Below are 14,971 nucleotides of genomic sequence, written 5' to 3' on the forward strand. Positions count from 1 at the left end.
TTATTCTGGCTGTGGCTGAGTCCCCAAATCCAGGCTGCTTCCTGACCCCAACCCCAGCTGAGCCCCCAACCATGGACTATGCTCTGAGCCCAAGCTGAGCCCCAGGTCTGGACTGACAGGACACTAGACTCAACCCCTACATCCAGCCTGAACCCTCACCCTGCGTGAACATCAAATGAAGATCCAACCTTGAGTTGACTCCCAGATCCTAGCTGTTCCCTAAATCTAGATTAGCCCAAATTCTAGCTAAACCTCCTGGCTGACTCCAAGCTGAGACCCAACCCTGAGTGAGTTCAACATTGGCTGAGCCCTGGTCCCAGACTGAATCCTGATCTTAGACTGAGCCCTAATCCCTGGCTGAGCTCTCATTCCTAAATGAGCCTGGAACCTAGTCTAGGACCTGATCCTACACTGAGACTTGATGCCAGGCTGAGCCCCAATTCCTAACTGATCCCTGACCCCGACCTGAGCCAAGACACCCGGCCTGACCCCCTAGTTCCTGGAGGACCCGCCCCCCACCTCATGAGCCGTGATCTCAGGCCAGGTGCCACTTTGACTGTGCACGTTGACTCCCTCTCCACCCCCCAGCTCATGCAGCAGCAGACAACGGTCCTGTCCACCTCAGGCAGCTACCTGAGCCCCGGCGTGGCCTTCTCACCCTGCCACATCCAGCAGATTGGCGCCGTCAGCCTTAACGGGCTGCCCGCCACACCCATCGCCCCTGCCTCTGGTGAGAGTCCGCCAGGGACCCACGGATGGGTGGGCAGGGCCGGGGCCAGGATCTGGCTCCCCGTGACGCTCTTCCACTCCCCAGGACTGCACTCGCCCCCGCTGCTCGGCACCACCGCCGTGCCCGGCCTCGTGGCTCCGATCACCAACGGCTTCGCAGGTGTTGTGCCCTTCCCTGGTGGGCACCCCGCCCTAGAAACCGTATATGCCAATGGCCTTGTGCCCTACCCAGGTAACTCGGGTGGTTCCCGGGGGCCGAGGAGAGTGGCAGGAGGCAGGGAGGGTGTCCCCGGGACAAGCATGAGTCCCTATGCCTTGGTGTCCAGGGAACAAAGGGGCAGGACAAAGGGAGTCTCAGGTGAACAGATACTAGCTGTGGGCACAGAGAAAGAGGTTAAACATAGAAACTTTGCATCCAGACCTTTCTGGGTTCAAATTCCAGTTCGGTGGCCCTGGGGGGTTTCTTTAAGTCGCTGAGCCTCAGTTTGCTCATCTGGGAAATGGGGCGGATAACATCAGTCATCTCATGAGATTGCACTGACGAGGCAATCAGTCTGTAAAATGCTAACGCGTCACCTGGTACCAAGAATGGCACCATCAATCTTCATTAGTAATCGTTACCATTTGGGAAAATACCAGTGCCCATATTCATTCATTCACTCATTAATTCATTCATTCAATATTGGCCATGCACTGATTTGTTGGGCTGGGCTCTGCCCTCCTGAAGCAGAGGTCTCACTTTTCTCTACCCTATACCATAATTTCAAGGCAAACGTCTTCCCACACCTTACTTAGGTGAAGTACGTCATCTGCGTTTCCACTGCTGAGAATTTGTTTATTCTTATCTTGCAATGATTGGCGCTCACGGGGAGTTTCAAAAATAATACAGAGAGGTCCTGGTACCCCTCACCCAGCGTCCCTGGATGCTAACGTCTTACATAACCACAGTACGTTGTCAAAACTAGGAAACTAACATTGGTACAGTACAATGAACTCAACGGGAGTTGGAGAGCCTACTCAGACTTCACTATTTACAGGCACTTGTGTGTGTGTGTGTGTGTGTGTGCGTGGTTCTATGTCATTTTATCACAGGTATAGTTTCATGTAACCACCACCACAATCTACATACAGAACTGTTCCATCACTATAAAGTAATTCGTTCATGCGACCTCTTTACTGTCTTACCTCTCCCCCAACACCACCCCATCTTCTAGCAACCTCTCTCCATTCAAGATTTTTTTGCTCAATTTTCCCCAGACTCTCCAGCTCTGGTTGCCTAGACAAGCTCTCCCCTACCCCTGTGTCCTCCCCTAGGGACTTCGGAAGGTCACAGCCACGTAGGGGATCCATAGGGTGTCTGATGATCAAGGTGTGGGGAGGGATAAAGGGAAGGGATGGGGATAGGTAGTGATCAAAAGCAGAGACCTGGAGTCCTGGAGAATCCAGAGAATAAAAGAGAGGAGCAAGGGGGGTCAGGATGGGGACAGAGAGTTGGGGTTGATTGTTAAACCTCTCTGGAGTCTGAGAAACCTGGATTCGAGTTTGGCTTCTGTCATTTCCTACCTGAGCGGCCCTATGCCAGCTGCTGTTTCCCCACCTGTAAAATGAGGGTCATACCTGTAAAACGTTTATGCAGAAGTGAAGCTGGGGGTGGGTGTTGCGGGGTGGATGGACGACTTCTGCTGCCCCCGCCCGACTCAGCCCCTCCGTCTGCCCCGCAGCTCAGAGCCCGACGGTGGCCGAGACCCTTCATCCTGCCTTCTCCGGAGTCCAGCAGTACACAGGTAGGGAGGCAGCGCGGCCCCGCCCCGCGCGTGACCCTGCCCCCCGGCCCCCGGCGTCCTACCTGGGCTAGCCACGCCACGCCCCTAGCCACACCTAGATATGGTCCCTGCCCTCAGAGCCGTCCTCTCATCCTACCTTCCCTCTTCTGCTTGTGCCTTCTACTTTGGGCCCAATCCCAGTTCTTGGCCTCCCCCACGCCCCGCCTTTCTTCAACATTTGGCCCTGCCCCTCATAACCTGTCTTTGGTACCGCCCCTCATGTCCTGCCCAGACTGACCCCGCTCTGCCAGGGCCTCGCTCGGATCTCTGGCTTGTCTTCCTAAAGGCTGCCTTGGCCCCGCCCTCAGCCATGGCCACGCCCACTCTGCTCTTCCCCGTTGCCTTGGCCCCTCCCTGCAATGTGACCACGCCCCTCCCAGACCCGTCCTCGATTATGACCGCGCCCCCTCCTTCCCAAGACGGTCCTTGGCCTTGCCCTCGGACCGTCTCTCCCATGTGACCACACCCCTCCGCCTTCCCTAGACCCGGTCTTGGCCCCACCCTCAGCTGTGACCCCGCCCCTCACATCTTAGCCCCGCCCCCACGCGCACCGGCTGCCCACCGGCCTCACTCCCGCTCCGCCCTGTGTCTCGCTCCCGGTCTCTGCAGCCATGTACCCCACTGCGGCCATCACGCCCATCGCGCACAGCGTCCCCCAGCCGCCGCCCCTCCTGCAGCAGCAGCAGCGAGAAGGTGAGGGGGCCGCGACCTGCCCTGGGCGCCAGCCCCGCCCTTTGACCGCCCCCCTCCACCTCCAGGACCCCCGGCTCGGCCTGGCCTCGGGCCTGGGGTCCGGTCAGACCTGGGTTCAAGCCCCGGCGTAGCCCATGGGTGTTTGGGGGGGCGACTGACTCTTCCTCTCTGAGCCTCAGTCTCCTCCGGAAAGTGGGAATGGGACTAGTCCCGACCCAGTAGCGGTAGCAGTGACCCAGAACGGGATGATTCTCTGAAATTTTTTTGAGAGAATTTAGGGGGTGGGATGGTGAGGTATCTCGGGGCAAATGAGGCTTCCTCAGTAAAGTCAAGGGGGCGAGGAGTTAGATTCTGGAGTCGAAGGACCGGGAATCAAATCCACCCAGTTCTGACTTGTGAGCGTCATAAGGAAGGCACCTCACTACTCCGGGCCTCAGTTTCCTCATCTGCCACTCAGGCGACCACCTTTCTCCCCTTGCTGGGGAGTAAACAGCGATGGTTCCTGACACGTGGTGGGCACTCAGCCAGGGAGGCCCTTCCTCTCCTTAATCCATCTAGTGGGGGTGGGGGCGGGGGGGCTGGGGAGAGGCAACCAACCAGAAAAACCCCAAATCGCCCCACGACCTGGGATGCTTGCGGGTGGCCTGGCCCGCAGACTGATTTCTGTGAGGCTCTGTTCAATTTCTCCCTTGCCCTGGGCCTGCAGGAAGGGGAACACTGGCAGGGTGCAGTGGATAAAAGCTGGTCCCGATGCAGTCCGTGCTGCTGTAACAGGATGTATGCTTTCTGGAAAGTCACCTGAGTTCGCAGAACCTCACAATACCAACTACAAGGCTCGTGGGGGAAATGGGGTCGTGGTACACCATTCAGAAACGTTGGCTGTGAGGTGCCAAAAAAGAAAAAAGATAAGATCCTAATGAAAACAGTAGCACAGTTTTATGCGTGTTAGATAGTTTAGAGATACCCGAATAGTACAATAAATTGGGTACTTTATCTTGGAAAAGACCGCAAGTTCGCAGGGGGAAGTGGCATCGGAGGGGTTGCAGCATGTGAGTTACCCTGAAGTGATGGAAAGGCTTGTCTGAAATCAGACGGAGAGTCGGAACCCCAGACGGGGATGGGTCCTGCTCATAACATACTTGGAGAACTGAGAAAGTTGATGGATGATGAAGCTGTGTGTGTGTGTGTGTGTGTGTGTGTGTGTGTGTGTGTGTGTGCGCGCGCGCGCGCACGCGTGCATTTTGCTTTCTTATGAGGTTCGGTGCAACTGCGTGTGGTTTTCTGCATTCACCTAGTGTTTCTTGGAGATGAGATAGCACACAGACAAACACAAAATTCGTGTTTGCTCAAAATTGTTCCATAACATATCAGTTGTATGGGAACACACTTGCATTTTAAAAACAAGCATGTTAGGGAATTCACTGGAGGTCCAGTGGTTAGGATTCGGCGCTTTCACCGCCGTGGCCCTAGGTTCAATCCCTGGTCGAGGAACTAAGGTCCCACAAATCTCGGGGCATGGCCAAACAAACTAACAAAAACAAACAACAACAACAACGACAACAGCAACAAGCATGTTAGCAGAACTGTGGTCCTCATCAGGAAGATAAGGGTGGATGTGGATGTGAATGTGTAATCTTGGATTTTGTGTTTTCTGGGGTGGGGAATATTCATTGTGAGGGTGGGGGGATTCTCGGTGGTTTGAGGGCTACCTTTTTGGTGGGGGGGACCTGGGAGAAGGTTGTCTGTAGGTTTTGGATTAGAGGCAGGTTTGAGGACTGTTGATGACTTTGGATAATCAAGGTTTTAAAATGCTATTATTATTTATGGTTCTTATATGAGCCATGACTGGGGATTCCTGGGGGAGGGGATGATTCTGAGGGTTAGCTGTGCTTTAAAAAATTATTTCTGGTTGGTATAGCATATCATTTAAAAATAATCGGTGCTTTCAAGATATCTGGGGTTTGGGACTAGAGAATAATCTTTTTATTTTACTTGATTTTATTTTTGCATCATTTTTGAAATTATCCAAGGTTTTGAAAATTATCCAAGGTTTGGAGGGTTATCCAAGGTTTTGAAAAATATCTGGATATTTGGGGTTTAGGACCAGGCAATTACTAGTCTTATTTTATTCTGTGATCATCAAACTTTCAAAAAGGCATGTTTCATTTTATTTATTTATTTATTTATTTTTATTTATTTTTTTTTCTTTTTGCGGTATGTGGGCCTCTCACTGCCGCGGCCTCTCCCGTTGCGGAGCACAGGCTCCGGACGCGCAGGCCCAGCGGCCACGGCCCACGGGCCCAGCCGCTCCGCGGCATATGGGATCCTCCCAGACCGGGGCACGAACCCGTATCCCCTGCATCGGCAGGCGGACTCTTAACCACTTGCGCCACCAGGGAGGCCCGGCATGTTTCATTTTAAAACCAGTTTTAGACTTATGGAGTTATTGCAAAGACGGTACAGAGTGTCCGTATGCCCTATGCCCAGTTCATCTGATTTCTGTAAATGACCAGGAGTTTGAGGCTTAGGGATTTTCCGGGGTTTGGGGTTGTATGGGATTTTTGGATTATCTGGGGTCTGGGGTGGAAGAATTTATCTCAGTTGTGGAGGGTAGGGATCATACGAATTTTATAAGTTCTCTGGGGCCTGAGGATCATTAGACGTTTGGAGTGTCTGAGTGTGGGATTTTATAGACAAGGGATTAGGGCTCCCGGCCTCCCCTTCCTGCCACTTCCATGCCTCTTCTTTCTGAGTGTCACGGGGCTCCCCTCTCCCAACAGCTGGAGATGCCAGATGTGGGCTCCGGACCCGTGCCCCTCCCCCGGGGGTCCACCTCCTCTCCTTGGGGGCTTTATGTCTTTCTCTCCCCCACCTGCAGGTCCCGAAGGCTGTAACCTGTTTATCTACCACCTCCCCCAGGAGTTTGGAGACACGGAGCTGACCCAGATGTTCCTGCCCTTCGGCAATATCATCTCCTCCAAGGTGTTTATGGATCGGGCCACCAACCAGAGCAAATGTTTTGGTGAGTCCCTGCTGCGGGTGCCCCCTCCTGCTTGCCAGCCCCATCCCATGCGCCCCTCGCCCTGGAATGGGGGTTGGGAGGGTGTGGTCAGCCATGAGACAAGTCTGGTCCAAAAGAATCCCTGGAGGTCCAGTGGTTAGGACTCCGTACTCTCACTGCCAAGGGCCGGATTCAATCCCTGGTGGGGGAATTAAGATCCCATAAGCTGAGCGGTGTAGCCAAAAAAAAAAAGAAAAAAAAGAAGAAAAAAGAATCACATTTATAATCAAAGTAAACACTTATTAAGGACCTACTGTGTGCCAAGCACTCACCATGCAGCATTTCTAAGACTCCCTTGTTTACTTATTCATCAACAAATAGACATATGGTACACTTACTGTGTGCAGCGCTCAGCATTGTGCCTGGCACACAGTGAAAGAAGCCAACAAAAATCCCTGCCCTCTGAAAGCTCACAGTCTTGCCACTCTGCCTCTAGAACTTTCTCCAATGATAGAAATGCTCTACATCTGTGCTATCTGAGCCGACCACCCCATGTGGCTGCTGAGCACTTGAAATGTGGCCAGTGTGACCAAAGGACTGAATTTTTAATTTTACTTAATTTTAATGAATTTCAGTTGAAATAACCACCCATGGCCAGTGGCTGTCGACCGAATTGGAAAGCACAGGTCCAGGGGGAGGAGATGGAAATAAACAAATATAGAATATAGGCCAGGGAGTTATAAAAATAAAACTGGTAAGAAAATACAGACTGATAAGGAGGAGGCAACATTTCAACTGAGACCTGAATGATGAGGAGCCAGCCATGGGGTGTCTTGGAGAAGAGTGTTCTAGGCAGAGGGAACCACATGTGCAAAGGCCCTGGGTCAGAACAGTGCCTGGCATGTTGGAGCAACAGCGAGGAGGCCCGTGTGTCTGGAGCAGAGTGAGCGAGGGGGAGAGAGGGAGGAGGGGAGGGCAGGGAGGGGACGGGGCAGGCCGTGCAGGGCCTTGTGGGCTGTGGGGAGAACTTCCTTGTCCCCAGAAACAGAGGACATTAAGGCTCAGAGAGGCACGTAACTTGTCCAAAGTCACACGGCAGCAAAGAGGCAGAACCTAGGTTAGAACCAGTCTGTTTGACTCCAAAATCTGGGCTCTGAACCCACCCTGTCCTCTTGGAAGGGTCGACTTTTGACTATTTATTAAGCACCTCCTGTATATACTCATTATCCAACCATAAAAGGGAAGAATGATCCCAATTTACATGGGGAGGAAAGAGAGGCACAGAATGGTCAAGCGACATGCTTGAGGTCACACAGCAAGTTAGGGACACCCCCCGCCTCCAGTGCCCAGGCTCCCTCCTCTACATGCTGCTTCCAGGAAGAAGGAAATTTCTGGAGGGAAACCTGCCCTGTCGCATTCAGCAGTCAGGGGGTCACATGCCTTCTCTGAGCCTCAGTTTCCTCCTCTATGTAATGGGAGGTGTGGGTGATGTGAAGACATCCACCCACCCCAGCTCCAGATTCCACTATGGCTCCCCATGGGCCTCAGCCAGACCCCTCAGCCCTGACCCCACCATCTCTCTGCCTGACCTCCCACCCAGCCTCTCCCATGGAGCTCAGGTATCCTGCCCCCAAATGCCCGCACATGCTGTCCTCTCCCCCTGGAGGACCTCCCCAGCCCCTGTGGTCTCTGCACAGTCCCCCAGGAAGTCTGTGAGGACCAACAGGTGAGGGGCAGGAGTAGGGCCAGGTGGAGGGTGTCATGCTGGTGGAAGCTTAAGGGGGGGGGTGGGGGATGCTGGAGTGTTTCTGATGGCCCAGGGTGAGGGGGGGTCTGGGACAGGAAAGACTGATGGTGACAGAGAGACAGAGACCAAAAGAGAAGAAACAGAAAGGGAGGGACAGAGAGAAGAAACACAAAGACACACACACACACACACACACACACACACACAAAGAGAGAAAAAGAGAAACAGAGAGACAAGGTTAGACAGAGACAGTCACATGGGCAGACAGGACCCCAGATGGATAGAGATCTCAGAGGAGGCAAAGGGTGGGCATCCAGAGCCTAGAAGGAGGCAGGCATGGGGTCTGGGGAGGGAGAACATGGTCCTCCCAGGGCCCCCAGAGACCCAGCCTGTCCCCCACGTAAGTTGGGAAGTCTCAGCAGAGCAGACCCCAGGTAAGGAGTGAGCGCCCCGTCCCCCAGGCACGCAAGCCCAGCGCGTGTCAGAACCAGGCCAGGGCTGCTGTGTGTGCTCTGGGAAGCCCTCCCACCTCCCTGGGCCGTCTGCCCCTGCGAGCGCACACCCCCGCCCCCAGGACCCCGCGAGCCGGGCAGCCAGGGCTGCAGCGCTGGAGCGAGCAGAGGACGCCCGCGTTGCCCTCCATCGTGGGTCCACCCCGGTCTCCGCAGGCTTCGTGAGCTTTGACAACCCGGCCAGCGCGCAGACCGCCATCCAGGCCATGAACGGCTTTCAGATCGGCATGAAGAGGCTCAAAGTGCAGCTGAAGCGGCCCAAAGATCCGGGACACCCCTACTGACCGGCCCACAGCGCCCCGAGGCTGCGGGCTTGGCCCAGGTGAGCCGCCAGGCGGCCCCGCCCCCGCTCCCGCCCCCACCCCGGTCTTGTCCGCACCCCCTCCTCATTCTCCAAACCCTCCCGAGGCTGGGGGGATGCTGCAAGAGGCTACAAGGAGCCCCCAGGTTTGGTTGACGGGGACAGAGCTGGACGAAGACACCCCCAATCCCCCCCAACCCTCCCCCCCACCGTGGTCAGGGCTGGAACCGGAGCAGTAGGATGGGGTTGGGGAGGGTAGTTAGGGAATCCTTCCTGGAGAAGGCTTTGGAGGATGAAAAAAAGTTCACCTGAGAGGCGGGTCTTGGTCTGGGGTGGGGGCGGGCTGTGGGGAGGTGCTTCTGTCCTGTCCTAAGAATCTGTTCTCTCAGCCGGGCCCCTCTGGGAGGCTTCATTTGGTATAATTCATACCCAGTGGGTTGATGGGAGAGTGGAATATTTGCCCCACCCGACAGCATGCGGTGGGGGGTTGGGGGGTGTCGGAAATCCCCTCGAACAAATGAACAAATCCCCAAGAGCGTTTGTGCCATCAGAGTGAACACCTCTGTCAACTCATCGCTTCTTTGGGGAATGAGCCGTGAGCCTCAGGGGCCAATGGGGAAACTTATAAGTGAGCCCAAGCCTTGACAAGCCTCATCTGTGAAATGGGCCCGTGCCTGTGGCCTCCTCCAGGGGTCGTGGGGCGGATTTACAGGGCACTCGGTGTTTTCCCGGCTGAGCCCAGAACCAGCCACCTGGAAAGCTCTGGATAAGTCGTTTTGATTTTTTCCTCTTAACCACCGTCGCCATCGTCATCACAGAGGCTCCTCTGGGGTCTGGTGCGAAGCAGGTGCTCAGTGAGGGGCTGCTCCCAGACCCTGCCGGGGCAGCACCCACAGATTTGAGGGTGTTCAGTCACCGGGTCGTGTGTCGTCGGGGGCGCGCGCGCGGAAATCCGCCACCGGAAGCCAACAACAGGATATCGGCGTGCTTTGAACATGCTGACAGCAAATCCTCACTAAGCACCTACTGTGCGCCAGGCACAGTTTCCAGCACCACGAATGAACAGAAATGGGGGCGGGGAACTGCTTCGTGGAGTTTCAGGGGCAGGGAGCTGGGAAGAGGAGGCAGAAAGAAACAGAAATGTTTGTCCCCAGTGGCCGGATGAGGACACGGGCTTGGCGACCCTCGGTCCCTTCCAAGCTGGGTGTGTCAGCCTCCAAACCCCGAAATGGACTCTTTCTGCAAAGGTGGGGGCCCTTGGGTTCCCAGACACCAGTCTGGCCAGGGCAGGGGGGTGGGTGGGAGGTGATGTCGTCGGCCGACGTGACCCTCCCGCCCCCAGCGCCGCGCCCTAACGCCCCTCCCTTCTCCGCCAGGTGAGGGGCCTTCCCACTTCCAACCGATCCAGGACTTTTACGTAAATTACAACTGAGTTTGGACACCAGCCCCCCCTTCTCCCCTGACCCCCTCCCCATAATGTGAAACGCTGCCCAAGGCCACGTGGAATGGGGAGGGGGCTTCATGGTCTGCGGGGGACTCCTGAGTTGTGGGCCGAGGGGTTCACTGCCCCCTCCTGGGAGACTCCCTCGCTCCCACCTTCCTCCCACACACACAACCTTTGTGGCTTCCCCAAATGAAATTGCAACTTTTCCTATATATATATATGCATATATATATAGAGCTATAGACAGTATATATATTTTTTGAGTATAGATCAAGGGACCAAACTTTTCCGACTTCCTTCCATCCAAGAGAAGGTGACCCTGGACCGGTCACTCAGCAGGGACGCTCAGAAGGGCTGAGGCTGGCGGGGCAGCCCAGTGTCCCCCACCTCCCGCTGTCATGTCAGACCAGGGCGCCGGCCAAGCACTGGGAATCATCAGCCAACGCGATATACCTCCAGGACTTTTGACACCCCCCCCCGCCCCGCCATCGACGATTCTCACGAGCCTGTGGGCTCAGCCGGCTTCAGTGTCCCTGGTCCTAGCTGCAGCTTCCGGAACCCCCATCCCCTTCGTTCCAGGGCCCTACCTTCCCCGGTTGTAGGCACAAAACAGACCCCTTGGCCTCTCCCACCCTCTCCCCTCCCCAGTCATAGCCTTACTCATGTGACCAATAGCCCTTAGCTTTCCGTCGGGGACAGACAGGGTCGGGGAACCCCCCCACCCCTGGAGCCCCCTCCCAAGGGTAGGCGGCCACCCTCCCTGCCTTTGGATCACCAGCCTGGAATTCACAATCTCATGACCAAGATCGCCACGTGCACTGGACAAGCCCAGCTTGCACGGGCCCAGCATCCCTTCACCGGAGATACCTCTACAAAGTTTTTTTTTTTTTTTAATCTTTCTGAGCAGGTACAAAGAAGAAAAGAAATGGGGGGGGGAAATCAAATTACAGTGGATTTTTGTTTCCTAGTTGGGGTGGGGAGGGAAATCCTGTGGGGTGCCTCTGTATAGCTACCCAAACCTTGAAAACCCCCCTTGAAGCACAGAGTCAAGTTCGGGTTTTTTTTGTTTTTGTTTTTGTTTTTTGGACGTCCTGTGGGGCCTCGCGCCAGACGAGGCACCAGAGAACTTCATAAGCTCAAGAAAAAAAATTTTTTTGAAAAGAAAAACAAAGCATTCCCTTTTGTTTCTACCAAAATGTGTTGACCGACCCAGAAAAAAAAAAAAAGAAAAAGAAAAAAGAAATAGCAAAAAAAAAGAAAAGAAAAAGAAAAAAAGAAATAGCAAAAAAAAAAAAAAAAGAAAAAAAAAGAAAAAATATCTTCTGACCAACCTGTTTCGATATTCCAGAGTTTGATAATTGTTCCGAGACCCTGTCTAGTGCGCCTGTGTCCTGTGCGTCTGCGTGTGCGTGCGCGTGTGCTCGGGTGGCGGGGCCTCGGCCGTGTCTGTCCCGCCCAGCCCCCGCCAGGCCTGCTTGGGAGTGCGTGCTGGTGTGCAGTGGCGTGTGTCCTCTGGTCCATGTTTACTGGCTGTAAATACCATTTTTATACTCCACATCAAAGACCTACGTGATTTGTACGATGTACTTTATTTCTGCTACAAGTAATTTCATGAAGTTTCAACTTGCAAACCGACTTTTGGAGACAAACCGCGCCACACACACACGCACACAGAGAAAGAAAGAGGAGAAAAAGACTTGGAGGGAACTTTGGGTTGACCTGGTTTGAATCTCGAGGTCCCTGTCACTGTGGCGTGTTTCAGGTGAGAAGCTGCAGACTTCATCTTCATGTCCAAAACGCCTCTCTTTGGTCTGGAGAAACTGAAAGTTTATTTAATAAAAATTTTACTTGCTAAAGGACTGGGTCCTCCCTCATTTGCCCTCTCTTGTCGAAAAAGACGAAGTACATCTGGCCGGATCGGGTGCCTGGGCCAGAGATAAATCGGATTTAGAGTGAAGGGGTGCGGGAGGAAAAGGGTCTGACATTCCCATGACCGGGATTCGGACGGATTCATCCAGACATTGAAGAAATTGAGTGTTCTTTCTCAAGAAGAGCCGATGCCTGTGTTTGTTGATTCACACATTCATTCATTCATTCAACAAACGTTTATTGAATGGCTACTGAGTGCCTGACCCTGTGCTGGCCACAAGGGTTGCAGCAGTGACCAGATGGTTCTGGGCTCTGCCCTTAAGGAAGCAGCCAGGGGGGCGCGCGGGGGAGACACTCACTATTCGATACACATTTTTGCAATTCGGGTAAAATTCACACAACATAAATTTCACCATTTTTACCATTTCGAACTGTACAATTCAGTGTATTAAGTACATTCACAAGGTTGTGCAACCATCACCCCTATCTAGTTCCAGAAGGTTTTCATCACCTCAAAAAGAAGCCCCGTCCCCATGAGCAATCACCCTGATCCCCCTTCTCCAGCTGACAACCACGCAGCCACTCTCTGTGTCTGTGGATCTGCCTGTTCTGGATGTTTCCCATCAATGGAATCACACCCTGTGTGTCCTTCTGTGTCTGACTTCTCTCACTGAGCATCGTGTTTTCAGGGTCCAGCCACATTGTAGCGAGTGTCAGGGCTTCTCTCCTTTTCATGGCTGACTGATGTTCCAGTATGTGGGCCCTTGGTTCCACCTTTTGGCCATTGTGAATTATGCTGCTGTAATTATTCGTGTGCATGTTTCTGTCTGAACATCCGTTTCAGTTCTCTCAGGTACATACCTAGGAGCGGAATTGCTGGGTCCTGGTAACTCTGTGTTCCCACCAGCAACACATGAGAGTTCCTGTTTCTCCACATCCTCACCAATACTTGTTACACAGTAGATTTGAGTTGGAATGTTGAGGGAGAAATCCCCCCATTGGACCTGACACAGTCAAGGACCCAGATATGTACCGAAGAGGTGAGACCTGGAGGAGATAAAATCTAAGAGATGATGTGGCTTTGGCGGAAAAAACAAAACAGTCTGAGGCCCCTGCCCCACCCCAGTGAAAGCCTCAAAGGTCCTAAAGAAAAAAATTCCTGAGACCTGGGATGGGGGACAGTGGGCTCCAGGGTAAAATCCTGGAGTAGGGGTGTGAGTAGAGGGGGGTGGCCACACCCAAGCTGAGCCTTTCCAAATTCATGGGAGGGGTCCTAACCACTCGATTTAATGAGCTACTTAATATCCTGCCAGGGGCTTTGCAGAAACGATGTCTTTTAATCTTACCAAGGACTCATCCCATTTTACAGTTGAGGAGACTGAGGCTCAGAGACAGGAAGTGCTTTGCTCCAGCTCCAGCAGAGAGAACGAGGCCCATCTGGAGTGGGAGCTGGAAAGGTGAGTCTGAGTCCACCTGGAAGGGTTTTCCAGGTGAAAGGAACAGCCTGGGCAAAGGCTCAGAGGCTTGGGATGTTGTGGTTATTGGATCATTGGCTAAGACCACAGCACTGGGTGAAGAGATGGGTGCAGAGATGACAGGGGCTGGGTTACAGAGGTTCTTTTGCGACTGAGCACCTTCTGTGTGCCGGACCTTGTCCCCGCCCACCCAAGGTTTCAATCAAGGAGAAAGTACTTCTGGACAAAAAATCAAAAGTACCCCATCCCCACAAGAAAAAGTAATTCTCAAGTATGCTAAAAGTTGTAATCACAATGAGACCAGCAAATCTGGGAGATTTTTAATTTAATTTTATTTTATTTGGCCGTGCCATGTGGCGTGTGGGATCTTAGTTCCCTGGCCAAGGATCGAACCCGTGCCCCCTGCAGTGGAAGCATGGAGCCCTAACCGCTGGACCACCAGGGAATTCCCTGGGACATTATCTTGATGTCAGATGGGAGCTACAGAGGATTTTGAGCAAAAGGGAGGGGTGTGATCAGGTTGGGGTGTTAGGAGGATACCTGGGTGACCTCTATGCTGCTGGTGGGGTGTAAATTGGCACTCTGGAGAACAATTGGGCAGAATAATATTCCTACCAAGCATTTATTAAGCACTTACTATTTGCCAAGCGTTGTTTCAAGCCTGTGTCATCCAATATAGTAGCCACTAGCCACCTGTGGCTATTTACATTTCAATCCATTTATCAAATTATTACTTTACTTCCTCAGTCACACTAAGCCACATTTCAAGGGCTCAAGAGTCACACATCCGTCACTTGGGAAGTTCTCTCGGACAACACTAGCCTCAACATTTTAAACGACATAACTCAACCTGCCACAGCCTTGTGAGGTATGTCCTATTAATGGCCCCACTTTATGAGCCAGTAAACTGAAGCCCAGAGAGGTTAAGTGACCTCCCCGAGGCTGCACAGCAGTAATTGAACCCAGGCTCTCAGGCTGGTCTCTTAACCACTATGCTATCCCAATTCCCTGTCCTGTGTGGTGGCTTCAATTTGAATGTATTAAATTGTAATTCAAGTTGTTATTTGCGATAGTCCAATTTAAGCTTTTAAATTTAACTCAAAGTCAGGGAATTCCCTGGCAGTCCAGTGGTTAGGACTCGGCGCTTTCACTGCTGGGGCCCGGGTTTGATCCCTGGTTGGGGAACTAAGATCCCTCAAGCCTTGCAGCGCACGAAAAAAAAAAAGTACATAAATAAATTTAACTCAAAGTCATTAAATATTTAGAATGTGCACCCGTGCAAAACAGAGATTCTACCTGAGAAGAATAGGGTTGTGCTTGGGATGGCTGAGCCCTGGCTGTCATGTAGGTGTTCATCCAGGGGGAATAGGCTAAGTG

The 14,971-nt window shown here is 53.1% G+C and overlaps 1 protein-coding gene across 11 annotated transcripts in view; it reads left to right on the top strand.

Moving 5' to 3' along the window:
• CELF5 (CUGBP Elav-like family member 5) overlaps nt 1-8,789 on the top strand; it is a 48,121-nt gene extending 39,332 nt beyond the window's left edge. For 2 of the 11 annotated variants that reach the window (XM_060092385.1, XM_060092387.1), the window contains 6 exons: nt 589-730; nt 815-961; nt 2,451-2,534; nt 3,162-3,245; nt 6,124-6,267; nt 8,662-8,789. In XM_060092385.1, coding sequence (XP_059948368.1) covers nt 589-730; nt 815-961; nt 2,451-2,534; nt 3,162-3,245; nt 6,124-6,267; nt 8,662-8,789 — 729 coding nt within the window. The remainder of the gene's footprint in view (nt 1-588; nt 731-814; nt 962-2,450; nt 2,535-3,161; nt 3,246-6,123; nt 6,268-8,661) is intronic. The other 9 variants (XM_060092388.1, XM_060092390.1, XM_060092389.1 and 6 more) reach the window with 5 other exon arrangements.
• Nucleotides 8,790-14,971: the final 6,182 nt, after the last annotated feature.

The sequence above is a fragment of the Mesoplodon densirostris genome, chromosome 3 (assembly GCF_025265405.1).
Source record: "Mesoplodon densirostris isolate mMesDen1 chromosome 3, mMesDen1 primary haplotype, whole genome shotgun sequence".
Taxonomy (NCBI): Eukaryota; Metazoa; Chordata; class Mammalia; order Artiodactyla; family Ziphiidae; genus Mesoplodon; species Mesoplodon densirostris.